Below are 20,774 nucleotides of genomic sequence, written 5' to 3'. Positions count from 1 at the left end.
ACTGCAGCCAGCAACTTTTTGCTCATCTGGACGTGATTCAGTACTCCCTGTGAATTTATTTTTTGTTTGTTTGTTTTTTGCTTAAAAGTAAAAAAAACAAACAAGATGTTGGAAATACCTTTGCTGCGATAGACTTTTAACGAACATCCAGACGCTGTCCATGCTGCCGAGAACTAAAGTACGGTTGCGCACTCTGCTCTCAATAGAAAAATAAGGTTAGGTTATATGTACATAGATTATTATTTCTTTGGCTCAGAAATTTTCTAAAATGTTTTCATTTAATATGGTTATCTACTGCGTTTATTCTTTTATGTTGTTCTACTGCATTTATCAATGTGAGAATCACTCCAGGATATGTCCACATACCCATTAAATCCTTTTCCGTTACAGAATATTGCTTTTAAAAAGCCTACCATAAAAATAAATCATGTCTGGTAACATTTGAATTATTAATGTATTCATTTTAAATGTATTATCAATACTCAGTCTATTAGTACTCAAACAGAAATTATATGTTGAATATTTATAATGTTTAAAAAAAAATTTTTTTTAAAGTGTGTTTAAATGGTATCTGGGCTTATAACATGCATTGATATTACAGGTACAGGCTGAGGGTGGTCTATTCTTTGTTCTGCACATTGAGAGCTGCAGAAGGTGGAATTGTGGTTGTTTTGATTATATCTATTTAGACTTGAAGGTTCAAAGTGATTTCTCTCTCCTTGGTTTCTCTCTAGCTGTGCTTACACTCTAAAAACTGCTGGGTTGTGTTAACCCAATTTTGGGTCAAATATGGTCTCACCCAACGTTGGGTTAAAAATTCAATTTAAAAATGGACAAACCCAGCCGTTGATTTACATTTTTAATGTAACCAATGCAATTTGTCCATTTTTAAATTGCATTTTTGTCCATTTTTGATTTTGTCCAAAATGCAATTTGTCCATTTTTAAATTGCATTTTTTAACCCAACGTTGGGTGAGACCATATTTGACCCAATATTGGGTTAACACAACCCAGCAGTTTTTAGAGTGTATGAATTTAATATCTCGATTTACAGTACGCGATGGGAAGGCCTTGTAAAAGCATGCGGCAGTAATGGGCTCCAGATGTCTTAACAAAGGACTGCAACTCCCCGAGGACTCCCTTCTCTGCAACACGATCACAATCAGGTCACTCCGCTATACAGAGACTTCTGGGATTGAGAGCGTGTCGGTGCAGTATGAACGTGACCCCCGCTTCTCGCAGGCACAAGTGTATGTGAGAGTTTTTTACATTGTATATATTACATTATATTTTACCTTTATGCATATGGCAGATGTTTTTATCCAAAGAAACTTACTTTGCATTCACACTATATAGTTATTTATCAGTTCATGCATTCCGTGGGAATCAAACCCATGACCTTGGTGTTGCTTGCACCATTGTCTGTTTGTAAGCAATAATTACATACTTTATACATTTACACAAAACTATTAAAATATTTATCAGTGTATCATATACACTGACAAAAATGATTTTGTGGTGAAGTAAATACTGAAAAAAAAAAAGTCATTTCTACATGAAAAAGTTAGTTCAGGTCCATTAGTACTCAATTCAAGCGTGTAGAAATTAAAGCGTAAATATCAACGTTATAAAATTACTCAACTTTTGTGAAACTGGTGTTCCCATCATGCACTGGGCCTTGAATAATTAATGAGGTTGATTTTTCACTGTTTTCCAGATGTATTTACACTGTTTTATCATTGCTTTTGTTGTTAGGATTAGTTTTGGACATTTCAGTTCATTTTCTACTCAAAATGACACATTCAAACACAAAAATGATCCATCAAATGTTACCGTCATTGTGTACTGTCTACCAAGTATTGAGGTCTCTGCGTTCACATGACTTGTAACTACTGATATGTAGCTATGGTGTCTCTCACAATATCTGTTGTATTAATCACTTGTTTCTAAGTAAAGCATATATTTTAAAAGTGTGGTTTAATTCAATGTTATATTGTTTGAGTAAAATGTATTGCAAAGGAAACTTCAACTAAATAGATATTACTCAATCTTTTACTAGCCAAGTTAAAATTACTTATTTTCTTTGTTACTTTCACTTAACTTAGGTAAGTAGAGTTTACTTAATTCCATATGTGAAATTTACTTAAAAAATATGCGTGCAAAAACTTGCCAAAGAAAAATTAAGTACATTTATAGAATATGAATTTAGAGTAAAATATATTAAAATAGAAAACTAAATAAAAATATTTTACAATATTGTTGTTTTTACTCTATTTTTGATCAAGTAAATGCAGCCTTGGCGAGCATTAGAGCTCTCTTTCAAATGTACATTGAATTTGGTTTATTGATTCAAGAAAAAAGAAAACGACTGAAAGCAGTTCTGCAGAGCTCAACTGATTCACTGAAGGTTGTTTCATCAGTATCTCTTACCCTTTGGCTTCCAGAATGTTTTCATTTGAGGTTTTGTCATTTAACTTTGCAGTAACGAATGCTAGAAAAGAAAGAATAATTCATCTGTCACCGGCTCCCAAGTAATGCGTGGAGCAAAGATGACGTCGCTCAGAAGGCAGAATAAAAACAACGAAATAAAAATTTCAAGGCAGCAGTGAAATGAGAATGAGACTTTAAAGAGGAGACTGAACTGAGGTCTGTCTTTCTCTCTCGCTCTGGTTTAACGCTTCACTTATTGCTGCTGTCTGTAGGCTTAGTTACTGTCACTCATCAGCACGCTTTCAGCTAAACTGTTTCCCATGGATGGGAAACTTTGAGAAACAGTCAGCTGCCTACTTAGAGTTAAATGTTAATTAAAATGCTATGATAAAGTTCTTTAACCTGAAGATCAGCTTTTATGTAATCATAAGCATTAAAGGAGTCACCATATCCATATAAAAAGCGTGTTATTATTTTAGGTAGTTTATTGCATCATAATTAACACATCTTCTAATCACAGATTGTTCATTTAGGCGACGCCTGACCAAGGTCTACTTTAAACACAAGCATAATGGTCCCCCATCATTAACACAATTGAACACCTGGCCATTTTTCCTGCAAATGATATTTTCATCATATAATCCCCTGGGATGAGCAAATGGTTCCAAAAGCAAAACTGTGTTACATCATTTCACTGGAAGCATTTAACATGTCCAAACTGCCACTCAAAATGAGTAATGGATCTCATACCCTTGTCCATTTAGCATATATACATGCCCAACCCAGAACTGTCACACGAGTCAAAAGCCAGTTAATCGGAGCATTATGTGCACCATGTGACACACTGAGCATCTGCTCTTCTATTCCAATGGTTTCACTACTCTAATGAATGTTTCAAATTTAGGTATTTCAGGTACAGTTACACCATATTAATCAAACTTAAACTGGGAATATGCGCAGAAAAAGACTAGAGAGCACCACTTTGTTCTAATCTTTTTGTTTTAACTTTAGGTTAAAGCTGTGATTAAGTGAAGGCTGCTCCATCTAGTGGATGATGTAAGGAACAACTCTTACGAAGACATAAAAACAAAATGCATAAGTTAAAATGCTAATGATATATTACATAAGATAATATATAATTATGTAAGAATTACTCTTCACAGTGTTACGGCATGATTTCCAGAGATTGAAAGATTTTTGTGCCGCAGGACTGTGATCATCGGTTCTTCTCAGAAATTGGTCTGCTTGGTCTCCTCATTTGCCTCCAAATCATCCGCTAGGTTGTCGTAAAATTGATGCTTTTCCTCAAACTCATCTCTGCAAGGGGAGATACACAATAAAGAAATTCTGTTTGTTTAAAGAGTCACATTGCACTGAGACTAGACAGTTTGATCATTAATAAAACTCATCAGAAACTGGATGAGGTGGTAAATTGATCAGTTTAAGTTAATCATTTATAAATCAAAGCAGTATGCTCATTATGCTGCATTTATTTGATCATAAATTCAGTAAAAACAGTTATATTGTGAAATAGTTTTCTATTTTAATATATTTTAATGTGTAATTCATTCCTGTGACGCAAAGCTGCATTTTCTGCATTATTTATCTAATTAGTCTTGAGTGTCATATGATCCTTCAGAAATCATTCTAATGCTGATTTGGTGCTCAAAAAACATTTCTTATTATTATCAATATTGAAAACAGTTGTGCTGCTTAGTGATTTTGTGGAAACTTAATACTTTTTTAATTGTTGATGAATAGAAAATTCAAAAGAACAGCATGTCTTTACTGTAACTTTTGATCAATTGAATGCATCTTTGCTTAATAAAAGTATTACTTTCTTCAAAAAATAATCTTACTGACCCCAAACTTTTGAAAAGGAGTGTATACATTCTACACACAATAAAAATAGTCAACATGTACATTGTACATTAATGTTTAGAAATGATATGTATTAGTTTATTATGGCTTTAGGTGTGTCTTGGCTGATCAGGTGTCTGAATGTGGCCTTGACAGTACTGTCATAAAATCATTCCAAAAACCATAAACTCCTCATCACCATAATGTTATTCAATAACTAATCAAATGATTTGTAACTGCCAGAAGATTATCGCCATTTTGAACCTCTAAAATAAGTATCAAACATTTCCTTTTAAATTAAACAAAACTGATTGTATTGTCAAAAGTTACATATAAAGAAGAATCAGGTATTATATGATCTATGTAGCTTTTTTCATCATGACTCGTGTACAGTATATATTTTCCTGAACCATTTCAGGTCACTACTCACTTGTCTTTCTTGAAAAAGAGTCTTTGCACAATGACGAGGACGAAGACGATAAAGAGGAACCCAACAACAGCTGCCAGTCCCACCAGCCACGGCTGTAATGTGACCTTAGATGTATCTGACGATGCCCGTTGACCACCTGAGTAACATTGTATCATAGGTTTTTTAACCATAAGGTATTTCACCCTGTGAAGGTTTTTCCTATAGAACTTTTATATATTAAATCAAATGTGCTTTTACACTGAATAGATTTAGTGAGCAAAATCACAATAAATTTTAGTACATTGAAAAGCTCATACTATAACAAAGAAAGACAAAAATCACTCACCAGCTTGAGCTTGACAAATAGAGACCAAGAGTATGAAAGCAACAATATTCTGTGGATGAAACATGGTTAATTTACAGTCTGCACACACTGCTGTGTCCCTCTCAGTCGTCTGTAAATATTTGAAGGATTCTTGGTGTCCAAAGTACAACATCCATTAGAGAGATCACAGATAACAGCATGTCACTCACAGAGTAAGTGTGTATGATTATTGTTAGATAATCTCCCACTGACAATGTGACATGCTGTTATGTTGTAAAGGCAAAATATTTACTTTCCAGGCTGGCACTGAACAGAAGTCATGCCAGTCTAAGCCATAGACTGTAAAAATATCTAAATTGATATAAGAGCTTAAGAACATCTATTGAGAATTGATGTTGCACAAATATTAAATAAATAAAAAATGGAAAAGGTTTTGCTTTTAGTTCATTTGCTTTGAGGTCATCTATATGATAGTGCCCTCTTAAATATTGGCAAATTTCACTTTGAGCATATATAAACATTAAAAATGACAGTGTTTCTCTTCCAGGGAAAACAGAGCAAAAACATTGATGACTCATCCTGCACTTGACAGATTTTTGTCCAATCAAACTCTCTCTACAATGATCATTGCCCGCCCCCTAATACCACATGCTGCTGACTAGCAAATTTTCTTCATTTCATCTTTCATTTGATATAAATGCCAACTTCATGTTTTCAGTAGGAAGTATGTCATTTTAGGACAGAAAACTGTGCCAAACAATTTCATGAGAAAAAAAGATTTAAGCTCACTAGTGTGAGTATTCAGATGAAAAATGCTGAGTCTTGTTTTCATGCTAGCTGCTGCTAACACTTATTTGAATGGAGGATGGAGCACAAGGCTTAAGTCTGTCTGATGTAACCCAGATGGCTGGGAAGTCTTCAGTGCCCTCCATGAGTTCTTGCTCTGCATTCACCATGGCCTCCAGCTCAGGCATTGCTTCTGGAATCCAGTCTTCCCTGAACTTATTTCGTCTTTCCCAGGGGATCTCCTGCTCTTCCATAGGCTGCTCTCCAAACAGGTAATCTACAGGACAGCAAAGAGCATTCAGTCTCATGTTATGCTGATAGATTTCTTCAAAGGCTTTTGCATTTTTTCTGGATGTTGATGGCTATTACGATCATCGAGTCTAAGGAATAACTAATGATAAAAAAATGAAACCAACCTTAGCTAGTTTGTGACTGTCTTTCATATACAATAATATACACTTTTATACAAAGCAACTTCCATTTGCAAGGTAAACATTTTATTATTCTTTCCCTGGGAATTGAACCCATGACCTTGTTAGCACCAAGTTTGAGCTTTGCAAACAATGGGCCCTATCTTACACCCGGCACAATGCAGCACCAAGCGCGACGCAAGTGTTTTTTGCTAGTTTCAGCCCGACGCAGTTTTCCTTTTTACGTCCTGCGCCACGTTGTTTAAATAGCAAATGCATTTGTGCCCATGGGCATGCTTGTCTGAAAACGAGTTGTGTTCTGGCGCATTGTTGGCGTGTTGCTATTTTGAGGCAACTGAAATAGACTGTGCCATTGACCAACTGAAACCTGGTCTAAAGTCAATGGGTCAATATTTTTTTGGTTATTTAAAGAGCAGGTTAGTAATGTGCGCCTATAGGCAGGTCCACAACGCGCGTACACTCTGCTTATTACACACACAGGGACGCGCAGCAGCACACAAACTAGCCAAATATTAAAAATAAAAGGATTACAATGTAAAAGATTAATATTGTGTACATAAAGATATGGTGGAATCCCGTACGGTCTGCTTGTGTGCTTTGACCTTGCGCACTAGCAGATCCATTTGCGCTCTGGAGACGTGTTCAGTCTTTCCGCTTGCAAATTCCGTCACGTAAATAGCAATCCGCCATGGTGCAAGCGCAACTGGCTTTTAAAGAGAATGGGAGATGAGACTCGGGTTGGTTTATTTCACGTTACGCCCAAAACACACCCATTACTCATTAAGAGAATAGGGACGACCCTTTTAGACCATGCGCCGGGAGCGCCGACCATTTTTCCCTTCGTTAAACTAGCAAAAGTGGATTCGGACATGCCCTAAGTGCAATTGCGCCCTGAGCTTTAGACCATGTGCTTAGGTCGTTAAAATAGGGCCCAAAGACCTAAAGGTGCAGTATGTAATATTGACAGCTAGCGGTTGAAATAGGTACTGCAAAGAGTTGTTTCCCCCGCCCCTTCAGATTCGACGCTCACGCGGGTTGCCAGATTAAGGACACACAACAGGAGCAAGCCCAATTGACAATGGAAGGCGTGGAGACTTACACACTTGTAAGTTGATGAGTTGATTTATCTGTATTTTGATATTGCTCCCGTTCATAGAGATAATGAGATGGATGCTAAAGCTTTTTAGGTCAGGTAGAATCTGCGATCTCTGACCCAGTTTGTTTCGCTGGCTTCCATGGCTGTAATATGCGGTGTTTTCAGCCGACTGGAAACCCGGGGTGTCAAAATACAATTGGGTAAATAAGCAGTGGGCGAGATCACACAGACCAACACGGAATGCAGGATTCAAAGTAAAATAACTGGCTGTAGCTTTGTTTTATGTGAACTTATGCATGTTTCCTAAATATCTGCAAACATATTATTGTATTATACAGTCAAAAAATGACTTACAGCACCTTTAAGTTGGTCTCACAGCCTATAGCCTAGCTGGTGTTTAGCTGTCTCTAACCCTGACCAGCCAAAAACAAACAAACAAAAAAACTCTAAAACCAACCAAAAGCTTTGAAGAAAAGCTAAGACCAGCAAACCCTCTTAGGCTGTTTATGTTTTTGGCAAAGCAGTCAAGTGTATTCCAGTTAAAAAGGAACACAATGTCATGCATCTCATTGAAAACTAGCCAGATAACGTTCAAAGAGGATTTGTAATTCTTTAAGTGGACATTTGTACGGTTTCCTGTCACATACCTGCCAGATCATGGATGAGATCTTTGATGAGGTGTCTTATGATGGCGAACAGAGTGACGCCTGTCACACTTACAGCCAACAGCAGATATATTACATGCTTGGGTAGAGTGAGCGGATCATTTTCTGTGGGTTTGTAGTCCTTGAATAAGTCCTCGTCATCAAAACTTTTGTTCTTATCTAAATCCATAAATATTGTTGTTTACTCCACTGTCTTTAAGTTTAACAATTTAACAACAGTTCAGTTTTCATTCATTTTCTGATGATCTGGAAGAAAACAATAAGTAAACATCATTATGTATACAGTATATTTATTTTATATTGTTTTTATTTTAATATATTTTAAAATGTAATTAATTGCAAAGCTAAATTTTCAGCATCATTACTCCAGTCCTTCAGAAATCATACTAATATGCTGATTTGGTGCTCAAGAAACATTTTTATAGTCAATGTTGAAAGCAGTTGTGCTGCTTAATTTTTTGTGAAAATTGTGGTACATTTTTAATGCATCCTTGCTGAATACAATTTTAATTTCTTTCCCCACAAAAAAGAGATTTAGAACATTTGAAATGTAACAGTTTATACTTTCTTTAACAGAGCACATAATGCTAACTTATTTTAGGTTAGGTTAAGATTAGGGTTGGACTAGTGATTAGAGGTAGGGTTAGATACAGTACATCTGAATCTCATTATCAGTATAGCCATGTTTATGGTCAGATAATATGTTGTGTACATACCCTGCAAAGCTTCTTTCCCTCATTGACAGACACTTGTCCTCTTTCTCTCTCTCTTTCTGATGCTGAATGCTCCTCAGCTGTCTTCCTTCTCGTTGCATATTCACAAAACCACGACAAAAGAGGTCACAGAATGATAGTTTCTCTGAATGACTGTTTCTTCTTTAGTGACCGTGACAGGACCTCCCTCAGACCTCAAGTAATTAACATCAGAAAACAATCAAGCTAATGTACTTAGTGGCGTAAGGAGAAGCCTTGAGCCAGGATTTAGTCTTTTTTCTATTCCATGTCTACGTCTCAACACCTGTTGGTATATTCTAAAGTACAGTGGAACCAATGACGTCAATGAAAACGAAATTGTAACTTTGCCATGTTACAATTCAGATTCGGTTCGGTTCAGAAAATGAATTATCGTCATTGCTTAAGAAATCTGCTACATTTCTAAAACATATAGGTTTCTGTTAAAACAGACTGGTCTTAAATGCCATATAAAAAAAATATTGAAATGGTTACGTCTAAATTAATTGGTGTAATTAAAGTTAAATATTCTTTTATTTTTCTGAATAAATATTATCTTATTATCTTAAAATGTCTGAATCAGCCTGAAATCGTTATATTACACCAACCAAAGTATTTGGTTAGATCAAGTAGCAACAACTATAAGCAAGCAAGCCCAAACATATGGTCACATGGATCACAGTACAGGATGTACGCTTAAAAAAAAGATTTGTACTTCATAAACTTTAGAGAACAAATGTTATGTCCTGTATGGTGAGTACACAGCACCCTCTGTCTGTGTTGAAGCAGCACATGCTAATCATGCTAATCATGCTAATCCACATCAGAGAGGATGACAAATGCCATGTAAACAGCCGAGTACTCTCTATGTTGTATTCATTTATTATTAAGGGAATGAGACAGATAGATATTGACATCTATTTGGCTAAATCTAGCAAAATATATAATAATAATAAACCTACAGAGTCAGACTTCAAAGCACATCAGAAGATTTGTATTTTTTGGTAAATTACAACAGGTGGAAATGAGCAGCGCTTACAAAGAAAGATTACATTTTGTTAACTATGGAGGTTGAACAAGAGATTTGGGGCTTGTGGAGACAGACTAATAGATGAGAGAAAGATAGATAGAGAGGACTGTTCATAAATGAATTCAGTGACACCTTTTTAACCTCATCAGTCAAATACATGGATTTAAATCCTGGCAGAATTTCTGTCCGTCCACTTCTGGGTCAAATGTAGTCGGTTCCTCCTTTTATCTTATATTGTCTTCCTCATCCCTCCTTTCTTCCCTCCCAAAGACTTTGGTTCTTCCTCTTCCTCTTCATTGTCAGGGTCACAATCAAGGCTTCAGTCTGTGTGGAGAAATAAATGTTATGTCTTCAGATGCAGATATGAGCTAATAAGACCAGAGTTCATTATACTATTGTAAAGGCCAGTGAATGTGCTGTGACTGTGTGATATAGCCTGATATGATTATCTCAATCCCAGTTTAATCCTTTGGCTGATGTCTCGCTGACTCTGATATTCCATTGCTGGTAATGGCAGCTGCCTTTCATGAAGGTGAAAGCTTTTAATCAAGGGTTAGCTATTCTGTAATCCACCTAATCCTGTCTGAGATGCACTCTCAAGAAGGAGTGGGTTGCATTTTCTGTGAAGCTGCTTTGAAGCGATATGTATTGTGAAAAGTGCTACAAATAAATGTGAATTTAATTTAATTGAGCGTGTGTGTGTTTTAAGAGCGATTAAATGGCATTTTACACCAATTAAAGGTTATACTAAAACAAAAATGTACTGTGTCATGATTAGTAATATTTCCTGTGGATGACAATACAGAATTATTAGGCACGTTGATTTTCTGATCAGTTTTTTTCCAGGCACATTTGACCAATTCCAAACCACATTAATCTTAATAACTACTATTAATTTTGTATTTAATCATTTATAAGTGATATATAATTGTTCATGAAGGCTTGAAATGAAAAATGTCTTATTTTCAGGTGTGCATAATTATTAGGCACATTTTCTTTTACAGATAAAATAAGCCAAAAAAGAGATTTAACTCAAGACTGAAAAGTCAAAAATTATTAAATGCCCATGAGAAGGATGCAATACTAATGCAATACTAGAAATTGCAGTTAAGGCAGGACCATTGGACAGTGAAATGCTCAATGGACTGCAAAATAATTAAGGTGAAGAATTAAGTGTGAAACCATCAGAAACCCTTTAGTCTCAAGCCATTTTCCAGAACTGCAACCTGGAGTCTCCAGAAGTGCAAGGTGTCAGGATCTCAGAGACTTAGGTTAGGTAAAGAATCCTAAAAAATGACCCCCACTTAACAAGAATCACAAGCTGAAGTGTAGTAAAATACATGAAGACTGGTTTCATAGGCTTTATAGACAGACAGATTGAGAGTGACTCTTGAAAGACCTCTTGCACCACTGTTTGAATAATTCATCTTCCAGAATCTGGCAGTAAGTTTTGGGAGTTCATTTTTAGTCCATCTCCTACCCTGAATCGATGGACTAAATATTAACTCCAAAAACTTACTGCGTTTTTCATTTCCAGCCTTCATGAACAATTATATATCACTTATAAATTATTAAATACAAAATTAGTAGTAGTTATTAAGATTAATGTGGTTTGGAATTGGTAAAATGTGCCTGGGAAAAAAATATGATCAGAAAATCAACGTGATAATAATTCTGTACGCACTGTAGACTGATAACTCAACATTTGAGTCTGAGATAAAGCAGGTGGTGGAGCAAAGAGCTAAATGAATAAATAACTGAAGATTTTGTGATTAATACTCCAAAAAGCTCAGCAGTGATTTACAGACATGTAAGACAGCAAACTTTTCTGTTTGCTAAAGGTTTTAGCCTTAATTGGTGTCAACTGTGTAACAAAAGTGGATCTATAACCTGCATTCCCATTCACAAGATTTTGAATGTCTTATGCTCACCAAGGCTGCATTTATTTGATCAAAAATGCAGTAAAAACAGTGATATTGTGAAATATATTTACAATTAATATATTTAAAAAAAATTATTTTTTTGGCAAAGCTGAATTTTCAGCATCATTACGCCAGTCTTCAGTTTCACATGATCATTCAGAAATCATTCTAATATGCTGATTTAGTGCTCAAGAATCATTTCTTATTATTATCAGTATTGAAAACAGCTGGGCTGCTATATAGGGTAATCTATAATATAAATCCTTTGTAACATTTGAATGCGTCTTTGTGGAGTAAAAGTATTGACGCCAAACTTAGGACAGTATCTAACAGGTCATGACAGTGAGCCCATTGACTAATAACATCAATGCTACTCACTTAGACCGCAATTTCCTCAGGTTTGGGTGCATCCTTGATCTTCTTGCAGAAAACCTGAGAAAGAATAAAGTTCCAGAACACAACAGTTAAACTTGTGTTGGCAGTCATTATGCCGATCAATAAGGGTTCCATGTCTAATTTCAGCTGTGTTGGCGTTCTCTCAGAGCCTGATGCTGCACAAACTCTCTCAGAGTCTCTGACTGACTGACAGGCAGAGGAAGAGCTTTTCTGTTTGAGCCACTGACCCAGACAGATCTGATCCTCTGAGTCACATGATCTGATATTATTCATCTCTCCGTCATGTTAAGTATGTTGTTGTTACACAGATTACACCAAAAAGGTATGGACTCGGGGTAGGTTTATTTTTTTATTAAATAAATTTGTATATATACGCATATCTTAAAGTTTGGACTAGACAAAGGCAATTGATCATGACTAGGGAAAAAAATTATAGTTCAATATTGTTAAATTGACACGTTTACCTTTGCAACAACATGTCCCATAGCAGTCATGTATTTATAATGATTTTGAGAAGATTTTTTTTTTTTTTTTCAATAAAATACTTAATATGAAATTAAAAGGACATTGTCCATGACATTCACTAACATTCACTTTTACTTTTAACATTAAGTTTGGAGTCAGTAAGATTTTATTATTATTAGGAATTCTTTTATTTAGTAAATTGAACAAAAGTGGCAGCAAAGAGTTTTAAATTGATTTCAAATAGATGTCATCCTTTTGAGCTTTCTATTCATTAAAGAATCCTGAAAAAAGTATCACTGTATCCAGAAAATCCAAACTATTTTCAACATTGATTAATAATAATAATAATAATAATATTTTTATTTATTTTATTTTTTTTAAATCTTGAGCACCAAATCAACATATTAGAATGATTTCCGAAGGATCATGTGACACCGAAGCCTGGAGTAATGATTGTCATCACATGAATAAATTGCATTTTAAAATATATCAATTGTAAATATTACTGTTTTGCTGTATTCCTTTTATTATTATCAAATAAGAGACTTCTTTCAAAAACATTTTTAAAAATCTTACCGACCCCAACTTTTTTTTTAATGGTAGTGTCATTTTTCAGAAAAAGAAAACAGTAATGAAATGCTAATACATTCAGGAAAAATGGTAACATACAAAAATATGAAACTGTTTTGATATTTAATTAATATTGTCCTCCACTTTTGTGCAGAACAAAAGAATTCAAAAACTGAATATATTACCTGGAGGTAAACCAGTCCTTGGAGAGTTGAAGTCATGTAGTATTTGTACAGATTTTTTCTTCTTTCCAAGTTTTCTAAAAAAAAAAAAAAATTATATATATATATATATATATATATATATATATGAAACAAAAGACAGTCCACCCTAACCTTCTCTATACATAACTACACGCAGGGTGTGTTGGCTAAGCAGGGTTGACTTTTCCGGTTTCATCGTCAGTCTTCTTATGAAAGACTTCTGTCAGAATAAAGATCCAGTATGCAATGGTCATGGATGTATTAACCGTGATAATACCAATCATTAAGGGGTGTAACATGTTTGCAAGTTTTGTCCTGACTGCAAAGTTTCTCTGCTTTGTGTCACTTTTAGTGTTTCTCCTGTGGCTTGGTCCTGCCTTTTCTTCAGTACGTGGTCTTCTCTCCTCCCCCAAGCTCAAATAAGGCTTAAACATTTTCAGAGCCTTTGCTGAGCACAACAATCCAGGTTGGTCACCCTCCACCCACGCTATAAATTAGCAGTTTACTTAAATGAAACTGTGCAACAACTTCTTTAAAGTTGAATTATGCAGATATGAAATTGATATAGATACAAAAGTAATCAGTGCAATGCTTCACATTTCTGTTTGTTTACAGTAATTGTTTAATATGCTAGAGAGGGATGATCAATTATGGATTAGAGCATTTGGATTTTAATTCCATGTGCTTTTTTAAAGAAGACTCTTATTAAATGAGATAGACCGCTGTGTGGATTAGTTAGTCAGAACATACTGTTATACATGTCTCTTAGCTGTGCTAATCACCCCTGCTCATGAGTGGAGGATTTAACATTAGTCACGATGACCTTACTGAAGATAAGAAACTTAGTAAGCGATATCACAAATATTTATAACGCAGTGTTAAAGCTTAAAAACAGAACAACACAGACAAGCATATGTGGTCAAATGAATGCTTTTATTATGTAAAGGTCTTCCTACATTTTCAGGGAAGGATTTTTTTAGATGTATCTGAAAACCAGTGTTTATTAAATATTTGAAAAACATTCAGTTTGAAATTTGGATCGGCTGTGTAACATTAACGTTTGTGTGAAAGGTTTCACTGAGCGCTTTGCAGTCTGAGCAGTCCGTCTGCGTACTGGAACTGCGAGCTGTTCTCATACTCCAGCATGTCCAGCGCCACCTCACAACTCTCCTTCACCACCCGCTCCTGGTCCTTCCTGTAGCACTCTAGGATCTGTAAGCACGCCTCCTTCCCGATGGAGCCCAGCGCTTCGGCACACTCGTGTCTGACCATGGCGCTCTCATCCGTCTTCTCCAAAGCTGCCCGCAGCTGAGGGATGCTGGCCTCGTGTTGGATCTGACCCAACACATAACCGATCTCATGGCGGAACAAGGCACTGCTGCACTGAAGACCTAAAATACATTTTTGAAAGAAATTATCACTTTTTTCCCATCAAAGATGCAATGAATTGATCAAAAGTGACAGTAATGATGTTAAAAAGTATTTCTATTTCAAATAAATGCTGTTCTCTCTTCAAAAAAATCCTGAGAAAATGTATCAAATTAAACTGTTTTCAACATTGATGATGATAATTAAGGTTTCTTGAGCAGTAAATCGGCATATTACGCCCGTTTCACACATACTCCGTTTGCAGTGCGAACGCGGTGCAGGAGCAGCACGCGCGGTAGTGCTTTCACATATGCTGCGTTTGCTGATCCGCGGCTGTACCACAAACACATACTTACTATTTTTATTTCAAATCAAGAAATTATGCAGCAACTTTTATAAAAAAAAAAAAGTTTTGTCAGCATTGCGATTCTCTTTGTACACATATTTAATGGACGTATGCACGTTTAAACAATTTAAACAACGTAGGCCTATTATTCCATGCATTACTTCTACTTATATTAAGTTGCTCAAGCAAGTAGTCAAATATTTACAGGGTTCTTGCAGGTTTCAGTTAGTCAAATTTAAGACCTTTTTAAGACATTTTAAGACCATAAAGATTGAAATTTAAGACCTACACGACGCATTACCAAATAAATGTTCAAATCAAAGAATTCATTTTATTTCAGTGAATTCAGTAATTGAAAAAGCATTCATTTAATTTACAAATAAATCACATTAGCAACCTTCCTCCACACCCAACAACGCGTGTCAGAACAGAATCAGATATATTTTTTTTTTATAGAAAATTGTACTTTGCATATTACCGGTATACTGTAAAAAACCCCCACATAATTAGTTGATTTTAGTTGATCATAGTTGATAATAACTAGAGATGAAATGGCATGAACATTTAATTTCATGATTATAGTGACAAAAATGATCATGGTTATCACAGAATCCTGTTCAAAAAGTATTAATACTACACAATGAAGTTTTATGTCGAAAACCAGCAAATAACAAATAAATTTAGCATCAATATGCACTTTTTGTTTACATAAACATTAAAATAATACCATTAAAAATTAACATTTTTAAAGTGTTGTGCATGTTATACTAACATATACTATATATGTACAAGTTAAAATAAAGGTTTGACAAAAAAAGGTTTTATAAAAAGATAAACCTAAATATTTCAGACTTTAAATAATTTTTCATAAAAAGAATGAGTCCAAAAAGATAAATTACTGACATTTACAATGCACTTTAGCTTATCTTTTATTATTAATAGTAAAATTCGGTCCTATTTTCCCGTCTGGCGTCTGGCGTTGCTATGCAACCATGCCCTGCGTCTCCACAATGACAAAGAAGTTTTAGTGGCTAATGGATTTCCACCACCGAAAAACGCTTGCTGTAGCTCTGCCACAAGATTTATTTACGGAGAAGAGAAAAACACCCGTAGTGTTTGGGTGCACCCCCATCCTTGATGTTGACTGAGACAGCGCCTGGAAAAAACAAGCGCGTCGCTTCTATTATGAGCACGCTTACCGCGCGCCTACATTTGAACGAACTTGAGCGCGCAAAAGACGCGATATGTGAACGGCCTCTTGGCGAGCGACCTCCAGTCAGGCCGCGAGCGACGTGTTGGAGACCCCAGCACTAGAGCTCCGCTTTGTAGGCTACGACTCGATACTTTTTGCTACTTTATAATAATTTTCTGCGGCCAGCGTTTCTGGAAATAAACGAGGGTAAACACTTTTTAAGACCTGACTAAATTAAATTTAAGACCGCGGATGAAAATATGGCCGTTTTGAAGACTTTTTAAGGCCTTAAATTTGAAGTTCAGAATTTTAGACTTTTTAAGACCCCGCGGGAACCCTGATTTAACCATGTACTTATATTAAAATCGCAAACATTTAAATTAAAACTTAAAATTGACAAAAACAGCGCATTTAAATTCACAATAAAGAACTTGTTTTTCCACCTCCACGAATGAGATGAGTGTTGTTCATTATGTCGCATTGTTGAGGTAAATTGTAGTTTTCCTTGCTTTACCCTGGTCTTAAAGTAAAAAGATGACTGTGAAAAAAAAGTAGTATTTAATTAAATACATTTATGGTGAGATTACTACATTTTATTTAATTAAACACATTTATGGTGAAATTACTACATTTTCAGGTCAATCTGTGTTCATTTTGACCACGAAACATGCGCTGTCACTTTAATTCAGCGTTCGCGGCACAGCAGAAATGGACTCGGTGCGGAAACGATCCCTGCACTGCTGTATACGCACCGCAACTGGAACGGATCGACGGACTGCAACCGCAAGCAGTGTGAAAGCTCTAACCTGTTAACATGGGTACGGAAAAAATATGCATCGCATACGCACTGCAAACGGAGTATGTGTGAAACGGGCATTAGAATGATTTCTGAGGGATCATGTGACTGAAGACTGGAGTAATGATGCTGAAAATGCAGCTTTGCCAATTCAGCTTTTATAACGCAAAAAAACTAGAAAAGAGTTATTTTAAAGGGTTAATTCACCCAAAAATGAAATGTCTGTTATTACTTACTCACCCTCATGTCGTTCCAAACCCGTAAGACCTTCGTTCATCTTCGGAACACAAATGAAGATCTTTTTGATGAAATCTGAGAGGTTTCTGACCCATGTGACTACAGTGGTTCAACATCTCTTCTCTTCCACGTCATTCTCCTATGCTGTTGACATAGTGGAAGAGAAGAGATTGTTGAATAAAGTCTTTTTTTTTTTTTTACTACCTTGTAAACTACCTTGAAAGTTGCAATGACATCTATGGAGGGTCAGAAACCTCTCGGATTTTATCAAAAAGATCTTCATTTGTGTTCCGAAGATGAACGAAGGTCTTATGGGTTTTTGGGTGAACTAACCCTTTAAATTGCAACAATATTTCACAATATTACTGTTTTAATTGTATTCCTAATCAGTGGTGAACATAAGAGACTTCTTCATAAGAGATTTTTAAAAAACATTTAAAAATCTTTCAGACCTCAATTTTTTGGGAACTTTTGTTCAAACGTTCTTGATGTGACCTAGCATTGCATCTTCATCATGTGTGGACTGAGTGCAGTTAAAATCTTTCTCACCATCTCCAAGAGCAAGAACAGCCTCTTCAGTCCCAAGATTCCTCAGGGCAAACATAGCTCTATAGCGATCGAACAGTGACAGGCTTTCGTCTAAGAGCTGCGCCCTCAGTTCCGGGGCGCTTTTTCTTGGGGCTGGGGGAGCGGGGTCCACGGAGGAGTAGGGGTTCTCATCTGTCGTCTTTGCTGTCTTATCCCCACCATTCATGAGCCACTCCAGCCTCCGTAGTGCCAGCTGACATGTTTCTGCCACCTTTACAAAAAAAGAGAATGAATGCAAGTTGTCTGACTGTTCTCATCTTCATATCCATCTCGTTCATCCCTTCCTTGTTCAATATTTTCCTTCCTGGTATTTTACACTATTTTAGTCTTGTATTTTAGATGATTTCTAATAGAAATTACAGTTGTCAAATAAAAATGTTAGCACACTCAATTCAATGTACTTGTTTTTACAATACATATTGTTTTAAGCAGTTTTAAGTCAAAAGTGACAAAAAGTGACAAAATACTTTATGCTCATTTCCAGTTATGAAATGTAATTTTGTGCTGAATCAAATGTATATTGTAGTTTTAGGAAGATACATAAATTTGCCCATCAACATAAACTACTTAAAAAGCATACAACTTGGCCTCTAGATGGCACTATGTGGTTACTTTCACAGAAAAAAAATAAAAATACCACAACACTCACAATCCCGAGCCAAATTTGAGGCCATGAAAAGATTGATAGTTGGCGTCCATGTATCGATACAATATACCCATGCAAAATATCACAATACTATACTGTAATAGTCCCTAAACAGTCCCTATTACAGTCCCATCTGTAATAGTCCCTAAACTAGTCCCTAAACTATATGTCCCCGCCCCCCCAAATCTATTCTAGAGTTACTGTAACAATGAATGGTGAATAAATGGGTGATATGGGTTTACTGTACCTCAATAACTGGATCTTCTGCATATTCCTTCAATAAATCTAAGACTTTGGGATTTCCAATGGCTCCCAAAGCTTCTCCTGGAATTGAAAATATAACAAAAGTACTGAATGAGACTTATGCAAAAAAAAAAAAAAAAAAGAAATAAGGAAGAGAATGATTCTCTGTAATCCTCACCTGCTTCATGTCTGACCATTGGCTCTTGATTAGTGTCTTTCAGGACCGTCTCTAGGACAGGAATGGCCCGCTCGTCTTGCATTTGTCCGAGGCAGTACGCCAGCTCATGCTTCAGAAGTGCAGATTCATCCACAAAGGCTTCACTGATCCATCTAATGGCCTCTGGTCCACCAAGGTTGCGGAGAGTAAAAAGTGCTCTAAAGCGAGTTGTCAAGTCCTGCTTCGGGTTGACAAGAATGCCCCCCACCGCAGCTATATCCTTATTTGCCATGAGCAAGCTTTCAGTGTCTGGGTGATGTCCTTATAACCAGGTTAAACTGAGTACTTCAGAAAGCAGCACATGTATAGAACCTAGATTTAAAAGCAATAAAAGAAATTAATTCAATTCTGCTAATAGTATTAAATGTGATGACTCATATGATGATTCAAACCCTTGTGAGCTGCCAAACCTAGACAGCATTTTTTGAGCTTCATAGGCTGCAAACAAATCTGATATTTAGGAATGAAGAGTTTGTAAACCTTTATGGTATGACATAATGATGTCATCATCTGATTTACTCAAGATTGTTTTGGAAAGATTCAGAAAGTGATATTAATAGAAAAATGGGGTGTATGATAGAAATGTGTCCTTTATGTGCTTTTTAATTTCAGAATAACCAACTACGTGTAAGCGTGTTATGAAAAGAAAAAAGCGTTATGTAGCAGGCAGAATGATGGGTTTAAAAACATTACAGTGTTAGTGACAGCATGACGCTAAACGAGTTTACAATCTGGTTCATTACAATGTTTAAATTATTTGTATCTTAAACTTACTACAAGCGGAGATGTTGTTTTTCACTCATATGGTGCTCTCCATCTACCTCCCCATGCCGAGCACGCATTGCACGCAAAGAGAAGAACTGTTTCACTCGTGTATTCCAGTAGTGAGTTCTGGAATTACTCTACCGCCACCTACTGGATTGGAGTGAAACCACTGTTAAATTTGTAAACAAACAGTAGAGTATATAACATTTATAGTAGTGGTTGGTTCTCAACCTTTTTGGCTCGAAAATGTCTAACACTATATGTATAAAGACTTCAGATGCAAAAGCCTCTTAAGTCCGTCTAAAGTTTTTGTTTCATTAACATTTTTATCAGGCTCCTTTGTATAGGTTTCTACCCAAGTATAGTCATTTCTGAATGGGCTGAGGCTGGGATTTAGTGAGTTTTAAGTTAAAGTATTTGATGAACGTATACTATGTGCGGACAGCATTCACTCAATATTATAATCTCATTTTTGACAGAGGTGTCTTTAGAGGCTTTTGCATCGGAAGTCTTCATATATATATATAGAGAGAGAGAGAGAGAGGGAAAAAAAAGTGATTTCAGTTTACATCTCAACTGTTTTTAATTAAGTTAGATTGTTTTAATGTATTAATAATAAAATACATTTTATTCATTCTGCAGCCTAATTGTAAGAACCACTGATTTACATTATTGAATTCAATTCAATTGCAGCACTTTTAAATTCTAGGAGAGTCAATGTGGACTGAGACACACAAACATCTTTTGGCCCGGTTTCACATACAGGGTTTAGATTAAGCCAGGATTAGGCCTCAGTTCAATTAGGACATTAAGTAGCTTTTTTAAATGTGCTTTAGAAAAAGAAAAAGAAAACATTACTGGTGTGCATCTTGAGACAAAACAACGGCAGTGACGTATTTTAAGATATGTCAGTGCAAGCTGAACATGCATTTTAGTCTGGGACTAGATTTAAGCCTCATCTGTGAAACCGGGTGATGATGTTCCAAGGGCTAAAAATGAAGTCATATGGGTTGGAACAACATCACGTGAATAAATAATGATCTTTAGGTTTGAAGTC

At 35.8% G+C, this 20,774-nt stretch overlaps 3 protein-coding genes and 2 long non-coding RNA genes across 9 annotated transcripts in view; 2 read left to right on the top strand and 3 right to left on the bottom strand.

Moving 5' to 3' along the window:
• Positions 1–1,240, top strand: part of nfic (nuclear factor I/C) — a 103,170-nt gene extending 101,930 nt beyond the window's left edge. For 3 of the 4 annotated variants that reach the window (XM_084087542.1, XM_084087541.1, XM_084087539.1), the window contains one exon: positions 1,055–1,240. In XM_084087542.1, coding sequence (XP_083943668.1) covers positions 1,055–1,093 — 39 coding nt within the window. In that variant the 3' untranslated portion in view covers positions 1,094–1,240. The remainder of the gene's footprint in view (positions 1–1,054) is intronic. The other variant, XM_084087546.1, reaches the window with a different exon arrangement.
• Positions 1,241–2,897: 1,657 nt separating this feature from the next.
• On the bottom strand, positions 2,898–8,957 carry smim24 (small integral membrane protein 24). 2 transcript variants are annotated; one of them, XM_084087521.1, is made up of 5 exons: positions 8,719–8,957; positions 7,985–8,248; positions 5,046–6,087; positions 4,721–4,856; positions 2,898–3,747 (listed from the first exon to the last, which is right to left on the bottom strand). In XM_084087521.1, the coding sequence occupies exons 3-5, from the start codon at positions 5,194–5,196 to the stop codon at positions 3,660–3,662; spliced, it is 375 nt and encodes a 124-aa protein (XP_083943647.1). In that variant the 5' UTR covers positions 5,197–6,087; positions 7,985–8,248; positions 8,719–8,957; the 3' UTR covers positions 2,898–3,659. The 2 variants fall into 2 exon arrangements, with proteins under 2 accessions (XP_083943647.1, XP_083943646.1); XM_084087520.1 differs by lacking the exons at positions 2,898–3,747; positions 4,721–4,856.
• A 635-nt stretch (positions 8,958–9,592) lies between these two features.
• On the bottom strand, positions 9,593–13,676 carry LOC311066361. The gene is made up of 4 exons (XR_014603064.1): positions 13,452–13,676; positions 13,302–13,375; positions 12,064–12,117; positions 9,593–10,087 (listed from the first exon to the last, which is right to left on the bottom strand). It is a non-coding gene; the product is annotated as an uncharacterized lncRNA (long non-coding RNA).
• LOC311066362 lies at positions 12,311–18,007 on the top strand. Its single transcript, XR_014603065.1, has 4 exons — positions 12,311–12,416; positions 13,672–13,785; positions 14,391–14,907; positions 17,085–18,007. It is a non-coding gene; the product is annotated as an uncharacterized lncRNA (long non-coding RNA).
• Positions 14,234–19,834, bottom strand: dohh (deoxyhypusine hydroxylase/monooxygenase). Its single transcript, XM_084087519.1, has 5 exons — positions 19,727–19,834; positions 18,914–19,264; positions 18,740–18,816; positions 17,808–18,057; positions 14,234–14,710 (listed from the first exon to the last, which is right to left on the bottom strand). The coding sequence occupies exons 2-5, from the start codon at positions 19,182–19,184 to the stop codon at positions 14,394–14,396; spliced, it is 915 nt and encodes a 304-aa protein (XP_083943645.1). The 5' UTR covers positions 19,185–19,264; positions 19,727–19,834; the 3' UTR covers positions 14,234–14,393.
• Positions 19,835–20,774: the final 940 nt, after the last annotated feature.

This window comes from Abramis brama (genome assembly GCF_963993115.1).
Source record: "Abramis brama genome assembly, chromosome: 16".
NCBI lineage: Eukaryota > Metazoa > Chordata > Actinopteri > Cypriniformes > Leuciscidae > Abramis > Abramis brama.
This window is presented reverse-complemented; position numbering and strand designations above follow the sequence as displayed.